This window comes from Symphalangus syndactylus, chromosome 13 (genome assembly GCF_028878055.3).
Source record: "Symphalangus syndactylus isolate Jambi chromosome 13, NHGRI_mSymSyn1-v2.1_pri, whole genome shotgun sequence".
Classification (NCBI taxonomy): Eukaryota; Metazoa; Chordata; class Mammalia; order Primates; family Hylobatidae; genus Symphalangus; species Symphalangus syndactylus.
The window spans coordinates 44,241,593-44,260,632 of record NC_072435.2 but is presented as its reverse complement, the minus strand read 5'-3'; the positions used below and the strand labels follow the sequence as shown (position 1 = coordinate 44,260,632).

The window sequence follows — 19,040 nt, the reverse complement described above, 5'->3', positions numbered from 1 at the left end:
GGAGACTGAGGTGGGAGGATTGTTTGACCCAGGAGTTGGAGGTTGCAGTGAACTATGATAACACCATTGCACTCTAGTCTGGGTGACAGAGCAAGACTCTAAGTCTAAAAAATAACAATAATTTTATTTAAAATTACAAATTAGTTGTATTTATGAAGAAGTATGTCAGTAGTGGCTAAAAACTAATAATCTGTTGAGAAAATAGAGATTCCTGAGTTGTCCTCTCCCTGTCCCGTCTCAGATGTCCCTCTCCTCCTCGGTCTAGGTCTGAACGCCATTCTCTCCTCACTCACTGCAAGGCCTACGCAGGTTTGGGCCCTGGGTACCAATGGAGGCGTGGGGAGGACGGCTGATGGGTGACTCCCTTTCGAAGACCCTTTTAGAGCTCAGCAAGCCGACCTGCACCAACTCTAGGTGCCCTCACCGCATGCAGGATAGAAAGCCCTGAGCTTCTGTTCCACTGTGACCTCATAGTCCATCCTCAGACATGGCCTGCCCAAGAGGGTTTTTTGTTGTTGTTGTTTTTGTTTTGTTGAGACAGACTTTTGCTCTTGTTGCCCAGGCTGGAGTACAATGACGCAATCTCAGCTCACTGCAACCTCTGTCTCCCGGGTTCAAGCGATTCTCCTGCCTCGGCCTCCCGAGTAGCTGGGACTTTTTTTTTTTTTTTTTAGTAGAGATAGGATTTTGCCATGTTGCCCAGACTAGTCTTGAACTCCTGATCTCAGGTGATCCACCCACTTTGGCCTCCCAAAATGCTGGGATTACAAAATGCTGGGATTACAGGCGTAAGCCACCATGCCTGGCCAAAAAACAGTTGTTTGTTTGTTTTTTAGATGGAGTCTCACTGTGTCGCCAGGCTGGAGTGCAGTGGTGCAATCTTGGTTCACTGAAACCTCTGCCTCTTGGGTTCAAGAGATTCTCCTGACTCAGCCTCCCAAGTAACTGGGGTTACAGGTGTGTGCCAGCACGCCCGGCTAATTTTTGTATATTTAGCAGAGACGAGGTTTCACTATGTTGCCCAGGCTGGTCTCGAACTCCTGACCTCAAGTGATCCATCCGCCTTAGCCTCCCAAAGGGCTGGGATTACAGCGTAAGACATCGCACCCGGTCAATCATGAGGGTTTTTAAATTCTCAGAATGCCATGTGGCACAAGTTTAGAATCTGGGGACAGCCAGACCTGAGTCCAGTTCAATTCTCTGTTTCTTCCTGGCCATGCAAGTTATTTGTATGCCCCGTGCCTCAGTTTCCCCATCTGTAACTGGAGATGACGTGAGGAGGATTCTGGGTTAATCGTGATCAGTCATTACTATTGCTGCTGTTGTGTGCTGTTGTACTATTGTTGAGCTCAGCAAGGGACTATGGAAGCTATCATAATACCTGGTAAATGTCCTTGCATTTAGTGAGCCGCTTCATACGAACCGCGGGTGAGGGCTGTTTTACTGGCAGGGAAACTTAGGTGCAGAGGAAAGTCGGCTGCCCACGTCTCTTAGTGGAGTGAGAGGCAGGAAACTGGGTCTCAGGACACCCTCCCTCCACACACATCAGGGCGGCCACGTTGGGGACACACGACTATTTTTACTTTGGTGGGCTCCAGGCTGCCCACGTCGTGATCTGGGTGTTCGCCATAGCAACCAGTGACGCCATCGGCCCCTACAGCCAATTGGAGGGGGCCGGAAGCTGCTGGGCTGCCGGATGACCCAGCTGGGAGGGCAAGGTCTCCCGGGAGAGGCGGGGAAGGGTCGCGGGGGTGTGGGGTCACCCGAGGCCTGACTTCAGCTGCTCTGCGCTCAGAAAACCAAGTTGTCACGATGGGAGGAGAATAATCTACCCCTCGGAGGTCTCCCTGACTGCTTGAATATGTCTGAGGACAGACAACTCACTACGTTTAGTTCAAGCAGTCATGGTGATGGAACCATCACCACCATCACCGTGGCCATTAGGGTCTCCTTCTGCCCCTTCCAATGGTTGTGGGATTTTTTTTTTTTTTTTTTTTGAGACAGCGTCTCACCGTGTCGCCCAGACTGGAATGCAGTGGTGCAATCTTGGCTCACTGCAACCTCCGCCTCCTGAGTAGCTGGGATTGTGGGCATGTGCCACCATACCCAGCTAATTTTTGTATTTTTTGTAGAGATGAGGTTTCACCATGTTGCCCAGGTTGGTCTTGAACTCCTGGTCTCAAGTGATCCACCTGCCTTGGCCTCCCAAAATGCTGGGATTACAGGCATGAGCCACTGCACCCAGCCAGTTGTGGGATCTTATACCACTTCCTCCACTACCCCACATGAAACAGGGAGGGATTTGAACCCTGGTGGGGGGTCCCACTTGCACCCCATCCAGGCATTTCCTTCCAAAACTCTGACAGTCCTAGGTTCCCAGTCTGGCTCCCCCACTTCTACACTGTGTGACCCGACAAGTGACTTAACCCCTCTGTGCCTCAGTTTCCCCATTTGGAAAATGGCCCAGTGACATAGTGTCCCTGGAGGAATCAATGAGTAGCAAGCTCAGGGCCTAGTGCTGGGGGAGACTTTGATGGATGGGAGTCAAGACAATGATCAAGAGGTGAATAATAACCACCAGTTGAAAGTTGCTTCCAAAAGACAAAAAGATGTGAATATTTCGTTGGTTTGTTTTTTTTCAGATGGAGTCTTGCTCTGTCGCCCAGGCTGGAGTGCAATGGTGCGATCTTGGCTCACTGCAACCTCCGCCTCCTGGGTTCAAGCGATTCTCCTGCCTCAGCCTCCCAGGTAGCTGGGATTACAGGCGCCCACCACCATGCTTGGCTAATTTTGTATTTTTAGTAGAGATGGGATTTCACCATGTTGGTCAGGCTGGTCTTGACCTCCTGACCTCAAGGGGTCCTCCCGTCTCGGCCTCCCAAAATGCTGGATTACAGGGTCTGAGCCGCTGTGCCTGGCCTGAAGATGTTTTTTTTTAAAGTGACAGAGAGAGGTGAGGCAAAATCGGCAGCTGCCTGCAAAGGCTCCCGGGGAAGCTGGACCACACAGAACTCTCCTGGCACCACTCCCGGACCCTTCAGTCCCCGCACCATCTGCTTCCGCCCACAGCCCCCTCTGTGCCTGCTGTTCCCCTGGGAGTGGTTCCCACCCAGAGGAGTGGAGATTGGGAAGGCCCCGACCCCCTAAAACTGCCCTTTAAAGGTAATATTTATGGTATACCCGTCTGCACTTGCCCAGGCTGGGGGATGCTGCCTCCCCCACAAGCTTTAGCCCCACCTTGAGGAAATCCCATTTTGGAGAAGACATAGCACAGCAGGAGCACCCCCATACTGGAGGGATTAAGAGAGACCCAAAGCGGCCTGGTGCCATGGCTCATGCCTGTAATCTCAGCACTTTGGGAGGCTGAGGCGGGAGGATCACTTAAGATCAAGAGTTTGAGCCAGGTGCGGTGGCTCACGCCTGTAATCTCAGCACTTTGGGAGGCTGAGGTGGGCAGATCATGAGGTCAGGAGTTCAAGATCAGCCTGGCCAACATAGTGAAACCCCGTCTCTACTAAAAATACAAAAATTAGCCGGATGTGGTGGCAGGCACCTGTAGTCCCAGCTACTTGGGAGGCCGAGGCAGGAGAATCGCTTGAACCCGGGAGGCGGAGGTTGCAGTGAGCCGAGACCACACCATTGCACTCCAGCCTGGATGACAGAGTGAGACTCCGTCTCAAAAAAAAAAAAAAAGAAAAAAAGGTGGCCAGGTACGGTGGCTCATGCCTGTAATCCCAGGACTTTGGGGGGCCGAGGCAGGCGGATCACCTGAGGTCGGGAGTTCGAGACCAGCCTGACCAACATGGAGAAACCCCATCTCTGCTAAAAGTACAAAATTAGCAAGATGTGGTGGCGCACGCCTGTAATCCTAGCTGCGTGGGATGCTGAGGCAGGAGAATTGCTTGAACTCAGGGGCAGAGGTTTCGGTGAGCCAAGATCCCGCGATTGCACTCCGGCCTGGGCAAGAAGAGTGAAAGAGTGAAACTCTGTTTCAAAAAAAAAAAAAAAAAAAAGGCTGGGCGCAGTGGCTCACACCTGTAATCCCAGCACTTTGGGAGGCCGAGGCGGGAGGATCACGAAGTCAGGAGATCGAAACCATCCTGGCTAACACGGTGAAACCCCGTCTCTACTAAAAATACAAAAAATTAGCTGGGTGTGGTGGCAGGCGCCTGTAGTCCCAGCTACTTGGGAGGCTGAGGCAGGAAAATGGCGTGAACCTGGGAGGCAAAGCTTGCAGTGAGCAGAGATCACACCACTGCACTCCAGCCTGGGCAACAGAGCAAGACTCCATCTCAAAAAATAAAAAAAATTAAAAAAAAGAGTTTGAGGCCATTCTGGCCAACATGGTGAAACATCATCTGTAGTAAAAAATACAAAAATTAAATTAGTTGGATGTGGTGGCGCTCGCCTGTAATCCAGCTACTCAGGAGGCTGAGGCAGTGAGAATCGCTTGTATCCAGGTGACAGAGGCTGCAGTGAGCCAAGATCGCGCCACTGCACTCCAGCCTGGGCCACTGCACTCCAGCCTGGGCCACTGCACTCCAGCCGGGGCGACAGGGCAAGATCCTGTCTAAAAAAAGAGGGACTCGAAGGGAGAAAAGGGGTTGGAGGCACACAGAGAGGAGAGCTAAGGGGTTCCTGGAGTAGGGGGTGTCAGACAAAGCCAGCAGGCACATGGAAAACGCCAGTCCATGCCCAGCAAACAGCACGTGCAAAGTGATGTGAGACTCAGCCTGCTGGGCACCAAGCCCGGTTGGAAGTTCGATGCCCCTGGAATTAAATGGGAGAGAAGTCAGCATGGACCACATGGCACCAGCCTGAGGGCTTCCTGGAGGAGGAGGAGGAGGAGGAGGAGGAGGAAAATAAGTGGAAGCGGTCCATGAGAAAGCAGGATCACCTTTGAGGGCTGAACCTAGGGGAGCCACCCCAGCAGCCGCAGAGACAAAAGTCCAGATACAGGCTCTAGCCCTTCTCTGCCGGGGGATGCTCTGTTTGTGGGACCTGGTGTTTTGAAATTCTGTCATGTGTAAAGCAAAGGTCCAAGTAGGAGATGATAAATGTAATAAGATAATAGTAGCAGTAGTAATAATAGCTCACGTTACCCGGTGCCTGCACACGTTATGCGTGAGGCTGAGTTTAACCCAAACTGGGAAGGTCTCCACCTCCTCCCTGGACCCAGGGCTGTCGCAAACTGGCCTCCCGCGGGCCACGCCGGATCCTTTTTCAGACCTCTTCTGCACACAGCCAACAGCACGCCTCACATTGTCACCACCGGAGAGGATGCCCTGGGCTATCCGTCTGGATTGGCCGGTCAGCACCCGTTTGTGAATGGACTCTTTGGCCTTTGGCCTCCAGGAAATCTGATTGGCTCGCATCAGCGATTTGCCCCCTGATTGGCTGGGGTGCTCCTGGACCATTAACAAGGTTTCCAGTCAAAAGAGACCCCAAACTGGGGCTGATGAAGACAACACCTTCAGGTGCCAGATTGGTTAGAATTTCTCTGGCTTTCTGGTGGGTACTTCCCTCTTTGGGTCTCAGTTTCTTCCTCTGAAAAATGGAACTAATAATAGCACTGACCACTCGGGCTGTTAGGAGAATTGAATGCATGAGAGGGCTTAGCCTGTTAATATGAACGGTTATTCCCACTTTACTATTATTTTATTATTATTTTAATCTTCTCCCACTTGGACCTTTACTTTTATTTCTGAGTTGGGTCTCGTGATCATGGCTCACTATAGCCTCAAACTCCTGGGCTCAAGAGAACCTTCTTGGCTGGGCGCGGTGGCTCACGCCTGTAATTCCAGCACTTTGGGAGGCCGAGGTGGGCGGATCACCTGAGGTCAGGAGTTTGAGACCAGCTGGCCAACATGGCAAAACCCCGTCTCTATTAAAAATACAAAAATTAGCCGGGCGTGGTGACATGTGCCCGTAATCCCAGCTACTCGGGAGGCTGAGGCAGGGAGAATTACTTGAACCCGGGAGGTGGAGGTTGCAGAGAGCCGAGATTGCGCCACTGGACTCCAGCCTGGGTAACAGAGCAAGATTCCTTCTCAAAAAAAAAAAAAAAAAAAAAAAGAGAGATCCTTCTGCCTCAGCCTCCTTGAGTAGCTGGGACTACAGTCATGAGCCACCACACCAGGTACACTTAGACTTTCATTCCATGCTCCTTCCTGGCTTCCTGCCCTTTTTGATTCCCCCACTCCTGTTCCTAGCCCTCCAGAGGAGTCTTCCCAGCCCCTCAATATGGGCTTGTCCTCTCCTGCTCCAGCGCCTTCCATAGCTCCCCATCACCCTAGGGGGAAAGTCTAACCTCTTCAAAATCAGCACTGAAGGCCCTGGAAGCATTAGTCCTGGCCATCAGCCTTTAGTGCTAAGAAATAGGTTTAAGTTCTTGTTTCCCCATATAAACAGGTAAGAAAGGTGACATGCCTCTGGGCCTTTGCACATGCTGTGGCCTCTGCCCGGAATGTCATCATTCAGTTGGGGGAATCCGTGCTCATCCCTCCACCTTCGTGGAGGGACACCTGTGCTGGGTTGGTTTGGAGAGGAAGCCGGAACTGCTTGGGTTCAAATCCTGTCTGACTCTGTCACCTATACTTTGTGAAACCCAGACAGTGGCTATGCTTTTCTGAACCTCAGTTTCCCCTTTTGTAACATAGAACTTATCATCAGGAAATGTTTGACCCCCCCACCATGGAACAGGCCCCACTTCCTGACGTCAGCAGCACCCCCATTCGCCTACCCGGAGGCGGTTTCTCTATTTTAAGAGGCTGCGGGCGGGTTGGCATCTAACTGGGGCTGGAGGCGGGGCTGCCCCCCCACCAACACCACGCTGCTCGCCAATCCCGCCCCGCCCCCTCCTTTCCGCCCAAGTCCCCCACTCTTGCCTCTGGCCTCAGCGCCTCCAGTTCTGCCCCACCCCCGCGCGGCCAGAGACCGGGTGTCTCTGATCTGCAGCTCAGCCCGTGCCTTCCCTGACCACTCCCGACCTGGCTTCCCATCACCTGCTGAGTTCGCAGTCTCGCAGCTACCGGTGCGGCTCCAGGTTGGAGACCCGCCGGCCCCATTCCTCTCACCCCCTCAACCGGCCCAGAGCTAACCTCAGTCCCCGACCCCCACCCCACCTGCTCAGTCCTCCCTAGGTTCCAGCTTCTGTCAACCTCTTTCATTTCCCTAAATACCCCGCTGCAATGCCTCGCCACCCTTGGCTGCCTCCTCTACCCCAGGGCTCCCAGCAATTCCTGGGTCAGGCGCCTTCTTCACTTGCTGTGAGTCCCTTATCACAACCGATCACTCCGTGGGGTCACCGCTGCTCTGGCGTCTACCTCCCCCAACAGTTTGGGATTTCTAGGAGGGCAGCTCCAGAGGTTGCAGAACACTCTGCTGCCTCTCCAGAGCCAGGCACACAGCAGGCGCTCCATAAATGTTCGCTGGGTAAGTGCTGAATCCCAGGTTCCCTACCTGAAAACTTGGTGGCTTCTTAAGGGTGTGGTCTAAGTCCCAGATGAAAATGGCCAAATCTTAATTCCCGTTTTTCATTTCTTATGATGGGGAAACTGAGGCCCAGAGAAGTCAAGGGGTGGCTGCCCGGGGTCATGTAGCCCATGTGTGGCTTCAAACTTAGGCTTCTGCTGTCCCCGACGCCTGTGTCCCTACCTCCTGATGACACAGCCTCCCAAACATAAATTCGGTAAAAGGAGGACCCTATGGCTCGTTGGAAAACTGAGGCCCAGAGAAGCAAGGGTGCCCTCCCCCCAGGTCACACTGCTGGTTGGCAGCACCTTGTGCAGTAAGAGAGCTGGTTGAGGGCGCAGGATCGAATCCCAGCTAGGCGACCTCTGGAGAGTGGCTTTCCGGGACTAGAGCCTCAGTTTCCTTATTCTGACAAATGGGCGCCTGACAGCCCCAACCTCCCCAGGTCGTCGTAGGGCTGAGCTGAGGGTGTACTGTGGTGCAGCTACGACCCAAAGAGGTATTAATACATATGAACTAATATTAATACATCGCTAGTAATAGGACAAAAACAACCATGAACATATGGTGAGCTCTCTGGCTGCTGTTGCTAGCATTATTATTAGAACAGCTGGTTGGGAGGGGCAGAGCCCTCAGCCTCTTCCTCCCACGCCATCGCTCGGAGCCTCAGTTTCCCTAGATGTCCAAGGGGGGCACCTTCCCCCTTCCCACCAGGAGAAAAAGCACTTTGAGAAGCGGGTGGTCAAAAAGAAGCGATCTGAGCGTTCCTCACCCTCTGCCTCAGTTTCCCTACAGCCCGTGAAGGCCCCGCCCCCCCCCGGCACTTTTCAGGCCGCGTCCACTTGGCCGCGCCCTCCGCCTCCCGCCCGCCCGCGCAGGGGCCTCACCTGGAGCCCGCGGCGCCGCAGGAGGCTCGACTCGTCCATGGCCAAGGAGTCCGCGCCGCCAGGCCCGCCCCCGGCCCCGCCCCGGCCTGCCAGGCCCCGCCGCCAGGTGCCATTGGCCAGGCCGGTCAGCTGATGCGGCCTGGCCCCGCCCCTCCCGGGAGCCCGACCACAGGGCCCCGCCCCCACTGGGCGAGCTGGCCCCGCCCATCCAGCAGAGCGCAGAAGTAAATATTTTGCATGAATCCTCTCAGAAGTAAGGGAGCATCATTCAGCCCCATTTTGCAGATGAAGAAACTGAGGCTAAGATAGGTTAATCAATGTGCCCAGCGCATTGGCCGGGCGCAGTGGCTCACGCCTGTATCCCAGCACTTTGGGAGGCCGAGGTGGGCAGATCACTTGAGGTCAGGAGTTCGAGACCACCATGGCCAACATGGGGAAACCCTGTCTCTACTAAAAAAAAAAAAAAAAAAAAAAAAAAAAAAAATTACTTGGGGGTGGTGACACGCGCCTGTAATCCCAGCTACTCAGGAGACTGAGGCAGGAGAATCGCTTGAATCCAGGAGGCGGAGGTTACAGTGAGCCGGGATAGCGCCACTGCACTCCAGACTGGGCGACAGAGCGAGACTCTGTCTCCAAAACAAAAACAAAGCAACAACAAGAAATGTGCCCAGTACACATAGCAGAACGGGTTCTAGTGTGAGGCGAGTGAGGATCTCACCCCTATGCAAAATTAAAGGGGCCCCAAACAACTCAGCCATCAAGATAAATAATATTTTAAAAACATAAAATTTATGAAAACATTTATGATGAACAAAACATCAAAACTTTTATTTTTTATTTTATTTTTAGAGACGGGGATCTCACTATGTTGCCCAGGCTGGTCTTGAACTCCTGGCCTCAAATGATCCTTCTGCCTAGGCCTCCCAAAGTGTTGGGATTACAGGTGTCAGCCACCGCATATGGCCAAAACACCAAAACTTTTTTTTTTTTTTAATTTATGAGACGAGTCTCGCTGTGTCGCCCAGACTAGAGTGCAGTGGCATGATCTCGGCAACCCCTGCCTCCTGGGTTCAAGCTATTCTCTTGCCTGGCCTCCCTAGTAGCTGGGACTACAGGTGCCCACCACCACACCAGGCTGATTTTTTGTATTTTTAGTAGAGGTGAGGTCTCACCATGTTGGCCAGGCTGGTCTAGAACTCCTGACCTCAGGTGATTCACCCACCTTTGCCTCCCAAAGTGCTGGGATTTCAGGCCAAAGAGTTTTGGTGTTTTGCCTGGCGAAAACACTAAAACTTTTAAGACATGATCAGACCCTTGTCCTTGCACCACTCAGCCTTGCTTGCCTCCCTTTAATCCTGGCCCTGGTGCCAATAAAACTTTACTTACAAAAACAGGTAGCCGCTGCAGTTGTCAGTTTCTTTTTTGAGGATGATTGCCTTTTTGCCCTAAGTGTCTCATAAACACGACCTCTCACAGATATTTGAAGATAATTGTTCTACTCCATTTTGCAGAAGGGGAAACTGAGGCTGAGAAAAGCCCAAAGTCCCAAAATAGCACCCACATTTAAAAAAAAATTTTTTTTGAGGCAAGGTCTCTGTCACCCAGGCTGGAGGGCAGTGGTGAAATCTTGTCTCACTGCAGCCTCTACCTCCCGGGCTCAAGCGATCTTCCCGCCTCAGCCCCCATACCCCAGCTCCCAGAGTAGGTGGGACCACATGCACATGCCACCATGCCTGGCTAATTTTTGTGTTTCTTTTGTAGAGATGGAGTACCGCCATGTTTCCCATGCTGGTCTGGAACTCCTGGCCTCAAGTGATGTTCCTGCGTCAGCCTCTCAAAGCGCTGGGACTACAGGCATGAGCCACTGTGCCTGGCTTAGCACCTGCATTTTTTCTTTCCCTGGGACTCGCACTTTCTCTGCAGCCGCAGTTGTCTTCGGTTGCCCCACTGTACAGTTTGGACACTGGAGTATGTTTTCAGACTCGAGGGGACCCTAGGAAGGGTCACTGGGCCCGATTGTCCGTGAGGTACTGTAGAATTGCATCAAGTTATGGTGGCCAGATTGAGCAAATAAAAATACAGTATGCCAGGGAAAACTTGTTTTTCTCATACAATTTTAAAAATTGACATATAATTCACATACCATAAAATTCACGCTTTTAAAGTGTGCAATTAATTCAGTGTTTTAAGCATACTCACAGAGTTGTGTAACCATCACCACAATCTAATTCCAGGACATTTGTATCATCCCGGAAAGAAACCCTGTACCTATTAGCAGCCAGTCCTCATTCCCCCTCTCTCAGCCCCTGGCAATTACCAATCTGCTTCGCATTCTATGAATTTTCCTGTGCCGGATATTTCATAAAAATGAAAATATATACCATGTGGCCTTGTGTGTCTGGCTTCTTTCAGCATCATGCTTTCAAGATGCACCCATGTCGTGGCAAATATCAGTACTTCATTCCGTTTCATGAGCAAATAATATTCCATTGTATATATGTACATGTACATTTTGTTGATCCACTCATTTGTTGGTGGTCACTTGGATTTTTTCACTTTTTGGTAGCTATTCTGATTAGAGCTGCTATAAACATTGGTATACAACGTTTTGCATAGTTTTTTGTTTTTTTTTTTTGAGATGAAGTGTTGCTCTGATGCCCAGGCTGGCGTGCAGTCGTGGGATCTTGGCTCACTGCAACCTCTGCCTCCCAGGTTCAATTGATTATCCTGCCTCACCCTCCTGAGTAGATGGGATTACAGACACCCGCCACCACTCCCAGCTAATTTTTGCATTTTTAGTAGAGATGGGGTTTCACCATGTTGAACAGGCTGGTCTCGAACTCCTGACCTTTAAGTGATCCACCCACCTTGGCCTCCCAAAGGGTTGGGATTACAGGTGTGAGCTACCACCCCCTGCCGTTGTGGATATGTTTTGGTTCTCTTGGGTACATACCTAGGAATGGACTTCTGGGATCATATGGTGTAACTCTATATTTTGGATTGTTTCGTTTTGGGACAGGGTCTTGCTCTTTCGCCCAGGCTGGAGTGCAAAGTAGCTGAGATTACAGGCACACGCCACCATGCCCAGATAATTTTTTGTATTTTTTGTAGAGACAAGGTTTCGCCATGTTGCCCAGGCTGATCTCAAACTCTTGGGCTCAAGCAATCCTCCTGCCTTGGCTTCCCAACGTGCTGGGATTACAGGCATGAGCCACCGCGCCCAGCAACTCTATGTTTTAAATTTGTAAAAGACAACCAGGCTGTTTTCCAAAGCAAACACCCAGTTAAATTTAAATTTCCATAAACAATGAATGTTTTTTTCAGTATAAGTATGCCCCCTTCAGTACTTGGGACATAGTTATATTAAAAAACAATGTGTTGGCCGTGTGTGGTGGCTCATGTCTGTAATCCCAGCCCTTTGGGAGACTGAGGTGGGTGGATCATCTGAGGTCAGGAGTTTGAGACTAGCCTGGGCAACATGGTGAAACCGCGTCTCTACTAAAACTACAAAAATTAACGGGGCATAATGGGGCACACCTGTAATCCCAGCTACTCGGGAGGCTGAGGCAGGAGAATCACTTGAACCTGGGAGACGGAGGTTGCAGTGAGCTGAGATAGCGCCACTGCACTCCAGCCTGGGTGACAGAGCGAGACTCTGTCTCAAACAAAACAAAACAAGACAAAACAAAACACAAACCAATATGTTGGTTGTCTGAAATTCCAATTTAACTGGGAATTTAATTTAAATGTTATTTAATGAACAATGACTATAAATGAGTCTGTTAAATGAATGAATATATTTTCTCCTGGCAAACTCCTATGCATCCTTCAACACCCTTTTTAGATGACCCCTCAGGGGCATCAGGGTCTCTTGGCCACATGGAGGGAAGCTCCCCACTCCTCGGGCTGAAGGTCCCTGAGAAGGCAGAAGTCAATGGGGGTGGGGAAGTCCTGTGTTTTATCTGGCAATCCTGCACTAAGTGAACTTCAGGCTGTAGCTTGCACACCCCAAGTGATGGGAAGCTCATGTCCTGCAATGGCCAATTGTTCTGACTCTGGGCAGCTCTGCCTCAAAGTTCTCCCTTAGTCCAGCCTGGAGTGGACATGTGACTCAAGAGTCGTTTACCCACCTCAGCCACTGTGATTGGTTCAAGGTGTACATGTGACCCAAGCTCAGCCTATCAGAGCCCTCCCTGGGGCTTTGAATAGAATCCTGGGGAAAGAGAGGTTCCCTGAACCAGGGTTGGGTTGGGCATGTGGGAACATGCTGGAGAGAGCCACCAGAGAGGTCTCAAATCCGCTGCTCCATCTGGAGAACTCCTACACTGAACTGCCTCCTGAACAACCCCTCAATGGGCAAGAAGGAGTGCTTATTGAGTGACTGACTGGACTGAATGAATGAATGCAGTTTTTCTATGGTTAACACACACACACACACACACACACACACACACACACACTTGTATATATGTATAGTTGTTTTTTTTTTTTTTGAGACGAAGTCTCGCTCTGTCGCCCAGGCTGGAGTGCAGTGGAGCAATCTCGGCTCACTGCAACCTCTGCCTCCTGGGTTCAAGCAATTCTCCTGCCTCAGCCTCCCGAGTAGCTGGGATTACAGGCACCTGCCACCACACCCGGCTAATTTTTGTAATTTTAGTAGAGACAGGGTTTCACCATGTTTGCCAGGTTGGTCTCGAACTCCTGACCTCAGGCGATCTGTCCGCCTCAGCCTCCCAAAATGCTAGGATTACAGGCAGGAGCCACCACACCCGGCCTAACATCTATATAGTCTTCAAAATCCACTTCAAATTCTCTTTGAGAAGCATCAGAGGACCTTGTATTGAATGAACAAATACATTTTATTCTTGTGAGCTTCTATGTAACCCATCAAAACTCTCCTCACATGTCTCTATAAGTGACATCAGGAAGCGTGGTGGTTGAATGAATATTTTTCTTGGTAACCTCCTGCGTCTTCCTTAAAACATCCTTTAATCTGTTCGAGAGTGGTGGCTCATGCCTGTAATCCCAGCATTTTGGGAGGCTGAGGTGGGAGGATCACTTGACAGCAGGAGTTTGAGACCAGCCTAGGCAACATAGTGAGACCACATTTCTTTTTCTTTTTTTTTTAAGACAGAGTTTTGATCTTGTCTCCCAGGCTGGAGTGCAGTGGCACAATCTCAGCTCACTGCAACCTCTGCCTACCAGGTTCAAGCGATTCTCCTGCCTCAGCTTCCTGAGTAGCTAGGATTGCAGGTGTGTGCCACCATGCCTGGCTAATTTTATATTTTTATTTCATTTTTTTTTTTTTGAGACAGAATTTCACTCTTGTTGCCCAGGCTGGAGGCCAATGGCGTGATCTCGGCTCACCGCAAACTCTGCCTCCAAGGTTCAAGTGATTCTCTTGCCTCAGCCTCCCAAGTAGCTGGGATTACAGACATGAGCTACCATGCCCGGCTAATTTTGTATTTTTAGTAGAGATGGGGTTTCTCCACGTTGGTCAGGCTGGTCTCGAATTCCTGACCTCAAGTGATCTGCCCACCTTGGCCTCCCAAATTGCTGGGATACAGGCATGAGACTACATTTCTACCAAAAACTGAAAAAAAAAAAAAAAAAAATAGCTGGATGGTCGGGGGCAGTGGCTCACGCTGGTAATCCCAGGCCTTTGGGAGGCTGAGACCAGCAGATCACTTAAGGTCAGGCATTTGAGACCAGCCTGGACAACATGGTGAAACCCCATCTCTACTACAAATACAAAAATTAGCTGGGCGTGGTGGTGCACATCTGTAATCCCAGCTACTCAGGAGGCTGAGGCAGGAGAATTGCTTAAACACAGGAGTCAGAGGTTACAGTGAGCTGAAATCGCACCACTGCACTCCAGCCTGGGTGACTGAGCAAGACTCTGTCTCAAAAGTAAAAAAAAAAAAAAAAGCCGGGCATGGTGGTATAGGCCTGTGTCTCAGCTACTCAGGCTGAGGTGGGAGGATAGCTCGAACCTGGGAGGTTGAGGCTACAGTGAGCTATGATCGTGTCACTGCACTCCAGCCTGGGTAAGAGAGTGAGACCCTGTCTCAAATAAAAATAATAATTAAACATCCTCAAGTGATCCCTCAGAGGCATTAGAAAGTCCTGACTGAATGATGAAAATTGTTCTTGTTGATGAATGATGCCTGAGTTTGTTAAATTAACAAATGGATCGTCTCCGGGCTAACTCCTATGCATCCTTCAACACCCTCTTTAGATGATCCTCAGCGGCATTAGGGTCTCTTGGCCACATGGAGGGAAGCTCGGCCCTCCTCCTTGGGCTGAAGGTCTCTCTCCCTGAGAAGGCGGAAGCTGAGGAGGTGGGGAAGTGCTGTGGTTCCTCCCGTCATGTTTTCCGGGGCCCCCGTGACCCTATCCTTCCTGCTTCACCCGCCCCCGAGTCTGTGGGGCATCTGAAAGTGGGGCAGCCCTGGGAACTTACCTCAGATGAGCTTCTGGGGCAGCTGAGTGGAGCCATAAGGGGCCCACAGGGCCTCTTGGCAGGCCTAGAGAGGGAGGGAAAGAGGTGGGCTTGCCAAGATATGGCAAGGGGAAGGTGGGATGTGGCGAACTTCAGAGGGAGTGTCAGGTCATGACTTCAATAAGGGGAGAAATATCACTTCACCTTTGTCTGGGGTACCCCTCCAGCTCACACACCTGCCATGGCTCCCTACTGCCCTTAGAGAAAGCCAGGCCCTTTAGCCTGGCGCTCAAGGCCCCAGCCAATCACCCCACAGAACCCCAGATCCACTGTGTCCATCTTGGTGGTCCCCAAAGCACCTCCTCTGGACTTTTGCCTCTGCTGTGGCCTCTGCCGGAGATGCCCTGTAATTCTATAAATTCTAGCTCAAGTGTCCCTCCTCTAGGCAGCCCTCCCTGCTCTACTTCAGGGCCCCCAGCCTCCATCTGTCCCTGATCCCAAGGGGCTAGGGACGTCTGTGTCCAGCTTTTCACCTCCCCGGCCCTGTATCTCCCTCCCTCGATGTTTTTCCAGCAGCTGCCAGGCAGAGGCCGCTGGGGAACAACAATGACTAATCACACTGGCCAGCGGGTGGACAGCGCTCCCTGCAAGCCAAGCCCTCCCTCATACTCACAAAAGCCCATTTTGCAGGTGGGAAAGATGAGGCCTGAGAGGGCCAACATTGGTGGGGGTGGGGGAAGCCCTGAGGCACGGTCTCCACTCTAGAAGGGCAAAACTGTACTCCACAAGGGGTGGTTTGAATCCATCTCTTCATCTCCAGCTGGGGCCTCAGGTGGTCTGAGTGCCCCTGGACTCAGTTTCCCAATCTGTGAAATAAGGCAAGTGAGGGACTCTCTGGGAATTGGTGGAGTTGGGAGGGTCTCAGGATGGTCAGGAGGGGGCCGTGACTTTCTTCTGATCTCTACCTGTTTCCTCCACCTTTCTTGTTATTTTTTGAGACAGGGTCTTGCTCTGTGGCCCAGGCTGGAGTGCAGTGGCGCAATTAGAGCTCACTGCAGTCTCGACCTCCCTGGCTTAAGCCTCAGCCTCCCAAGTAGTTGGGACTACAGGCACCTGCCACCATGCCCAGCAAATTATTTTTTGTAGAGATGGAGTCTCACTATGTTGCCCAGGCTGCTCTTGAACTCCTAGCCTCCAGCGATCCTCCTGCCTTGGCCTCGCAAATTGCTGGATTACAGGCATAATCTACCCTGCCTGGCCTCCTCCATCTTTATGTATCTGTCTATCTCTGTCCCTTTCTCTGTCTCTGCCCCTCCCCCAGGCCTCACACATCCATCCCCCAGCTGACCCTGGCCTGGGCCCCAGGGCCAGAGAAGGCTGTCCTGTATGGGGTCACAGGGCCCCGGTCCCCACTGTGCCAGGCCCAGGACACTGAGTCTTTGTCCCCAACTCACTGACCTCATAGCCTGCTGGGCGCCTGACCCTGGCCAGCTCAGCTGCCCCTTGGGGCCAAGCTTCTTGAAGGAGGGACCTCCTCCCAGGAGGCTGAACCGCATGGCACAACCCTGGCTGCTTGGGCCTCAGTTTCCACAGATGCTCACCCCCAGGAGAGACCCTCTCCGTCTCCCTCCTCAGTGCCCCTGGACTCTAAGAATATTTCTTTTTTCTGTAGATGCATCTCACATAACCTAAAATTCATCTTTTTTTTTTTTTTTTTTTTTTTTTGAGACAGAGTCTCACTCTCTCACCCAGGCTGGAGTGCAGTGGTGTGATCTTGGCTCACTGCAACCTCTGCCTCCCGGGTTCAAGCGATTCTCCTGCCTCAGCCTCCCGAGTAGCTGGGATTACAGGCACATGCCATCACGCCCAGCTAATTTTTGTATTTTTAGTAGAGACTGGGTTTCACTATGTTGTCCAGGCTGGTCTCGAACTCCTGACCTCAAATGATCCACCTGGCTCGGCCTCCCAAGTGCTGGGATTGCAGGAGTGAGCCACCGTGCTCGGGCCGGAAATTCATCATTTTAAAGCAAACGATTCAGTGACATTTAGCACATTCACAGTGTTGTGCAACCACCACCTCTATCTGGTTCCAGAACATTTGCATCACCCCAAAAGGAAACCCCGCATACATCAGCAGTCACTTCTCACTCCCGCCTCCCCCCAGCCCCTGACAACCACTCAGCTACTGTCTGCCTCTGTACATTTGCCTATTTTGGATATTTTATATAAGTGGAATCATACAGTGTGTGCCTTTCCTGTCCATCTTCGTCCACCCAGCATGATGGGTTTTTTGTGTGTGTGTGTGTGTGTGTGTGTGTGTGTGTGTGTGTGTGTGTTTTGAGATGGAGTCTCACTCTGTCACCCAGGCTGGAGTGCAGTGGCATGATCTCAGCTGACTGCAACCTCTACCTCCCAGGTTCAAGTAATTCTCTCTGCCTCAGCCTCCTGAGTAGCTGGAATTACAGGTACATGTCACCAGGCCCAGCTAATTTTTGTATTTTTAGTGGAGACAGGGTTTCGCCTTGTTGGCCAGGCTGGTCTCGAACTCCTGACCTCAGGTGATCCACCCACCTCGGCCTCCCAAAGTGTTGGAATTACAGACGTGAATGACCGTGCCCAGCCCGGCATGATGTTTTTGAGGGTTCATCCACACGGTAGCTTGGATCAGAGCTTCTCCACTGACATTTAGAGGCTATGCCGACAGTGGGGAGGGACGGGCAGGAAACAAAATACTCAGAGGCTAAGAAATGGAACATGGAGGAAAAACTAAGTTGCATCTCTTAAATTTTTTTTTTTAAGAGACAGGATCTTGCTCTGTTACCCAGGCTGGAGTGCAGTGGTGCAATCACGATTCACTGCAGTCTCAGCCTCCTGGGTTCAAGCCATTCTCCCACCTCAGCCTCCTGAGTAGCTGAGAATACAGATGTGACCCACCACGCCTGGCTAACTTTTAATTTATATATATATATATATATATATATATATATATATATATATATATAGTGAGATGGAGTCTTACTCTGTTGCCCAGGCTGGAGTGCAGTGGCGTGATCTCGGCTCACTGCAACCTCCGCCTCCTGGGTTCAAGCGATTCTCCTGCCTCAGCCTCCTCAGTAGCTAGGATTACAGGTGTCTGCCACCACACCCGATTAATTTTTGTATTTTTCATAGAGACAGGGTTTCACCATTTTGATCAGGCTGGTCTCAAACTCCTGACCTCGTGATCCACCCGCCTCGGCCTCCCAAAGTGCTGGGATTACAGGCATGAGCCACCGCGCCTGTCCTAATTCTTTATTTTTTATACAGATGGGGTCTTGCTATGTTGCTCAGGCTAGTCCCAAACTCCTGGGGTCAAGTGATCCTCCCACCTCGACCCCTCAAAGTGCTGGGATTAGAGGGGTGAGCCCAGGTGCACAAGGCTGGAGCTTGGCATATGGGGAGGTGGGCATTTTGGAGGGCCAGCATGCTGCAAGCTCTTTGTAACAATTTGTTGGAAGGATGAACGTAGGCCATCCAAGAACACTGCTCTCCTTCAGCTCTTGAGTCTCAGACTCAGAAGTTGGCGAGATGGCCCGGTGCGGTGGCTCACGCCTGTGATCCCAGCATTTTGGTAGGCCAAGGCGGATGGATCATTTGAACCCAGGAGTTTGAGACCAGCCTGGGCAACATGGCAAAACCCCCTCTCTAAAAAAAAAAAAAAATGCAAAAATTAGCTGGGCGTGGTGGTGCATGCCTGTAGTCCCAGTTCCTGAGGAGGCTGAGGTAGGAAGATGGCCTGAGCCTGGGGAGGTTGATGTTGCAGTGAGCTGTGATTGCACCACTGCACTCCAGCCTGGGCCACAGATCAAGACCCTATCTCAAAAGAAGAAAAAAAGAATTTGGCAGCCGGGCCCGGTAGCTCACACCTGTCATCCCAGCACTTCAGGAGGCTGAGGCGGGCAGATCACTTAGGGTCAGGAGTTCGAGGACAGCCTGGCCAGCATGGTGAAACCCCGTCTCTACTAAAAATACAAAAATTAGCCCGATGTTATGGCAGTTGCCTGTAATTCCAGCTACTCGGGAGGCTGAGGCAGGAGAATCGCTTGAACTCAGGAAGTGGAAGTTGCAGTGAGTGGAGATCATGCCACCACACTCCAGCCTGGGCGACAGAGCGGGGCTCCATCTCAAAAAAAAAAAAAATTGGCTAGAGAGGGCCAGGGACTTGGCCAAGTGCATAGAACCACAGGTGGCCCATGGGG

General features: G+C 51.4%; 1 protein-coding gene across 19 annotated transcripts in view; it reads right to left on the bottom strand.

The window, feature by feature from the left end:
* MAST3 (microtubule associated serine/threonine kinase 3) overlaps positions 1-8,445 on the bottom strand; it is a 56,552-nt gene extending 48,107 nt beyond the window's left edge. For 10 of the 19 annotated variants that reach the window (XM_055239534.2, XM_055239533.2, XM_055239535.2 and 7 more), the window contains exon 1: positions 8,361-8,434. In XM_055239534.2, coding sequence (XP_055095509.1) covers positions 8,361-8,399 — 39 coding nt within the window. In that variant the 5' untranslated portion in view covers positions 8,400-8,434. Of the gene's footprint in view, positions 1-5,102; positions 5,857-8,360 lie in introns of those variants that run through there. The other 9 variants (XM_055239532.2, XM_055239546.2, XM_063616140.1 and 6 more) reach the window with 7 other exon arrangements.
* Between the last annotated feature and the right edge of the window lie 10,595 nt (positions 8,446-19,040).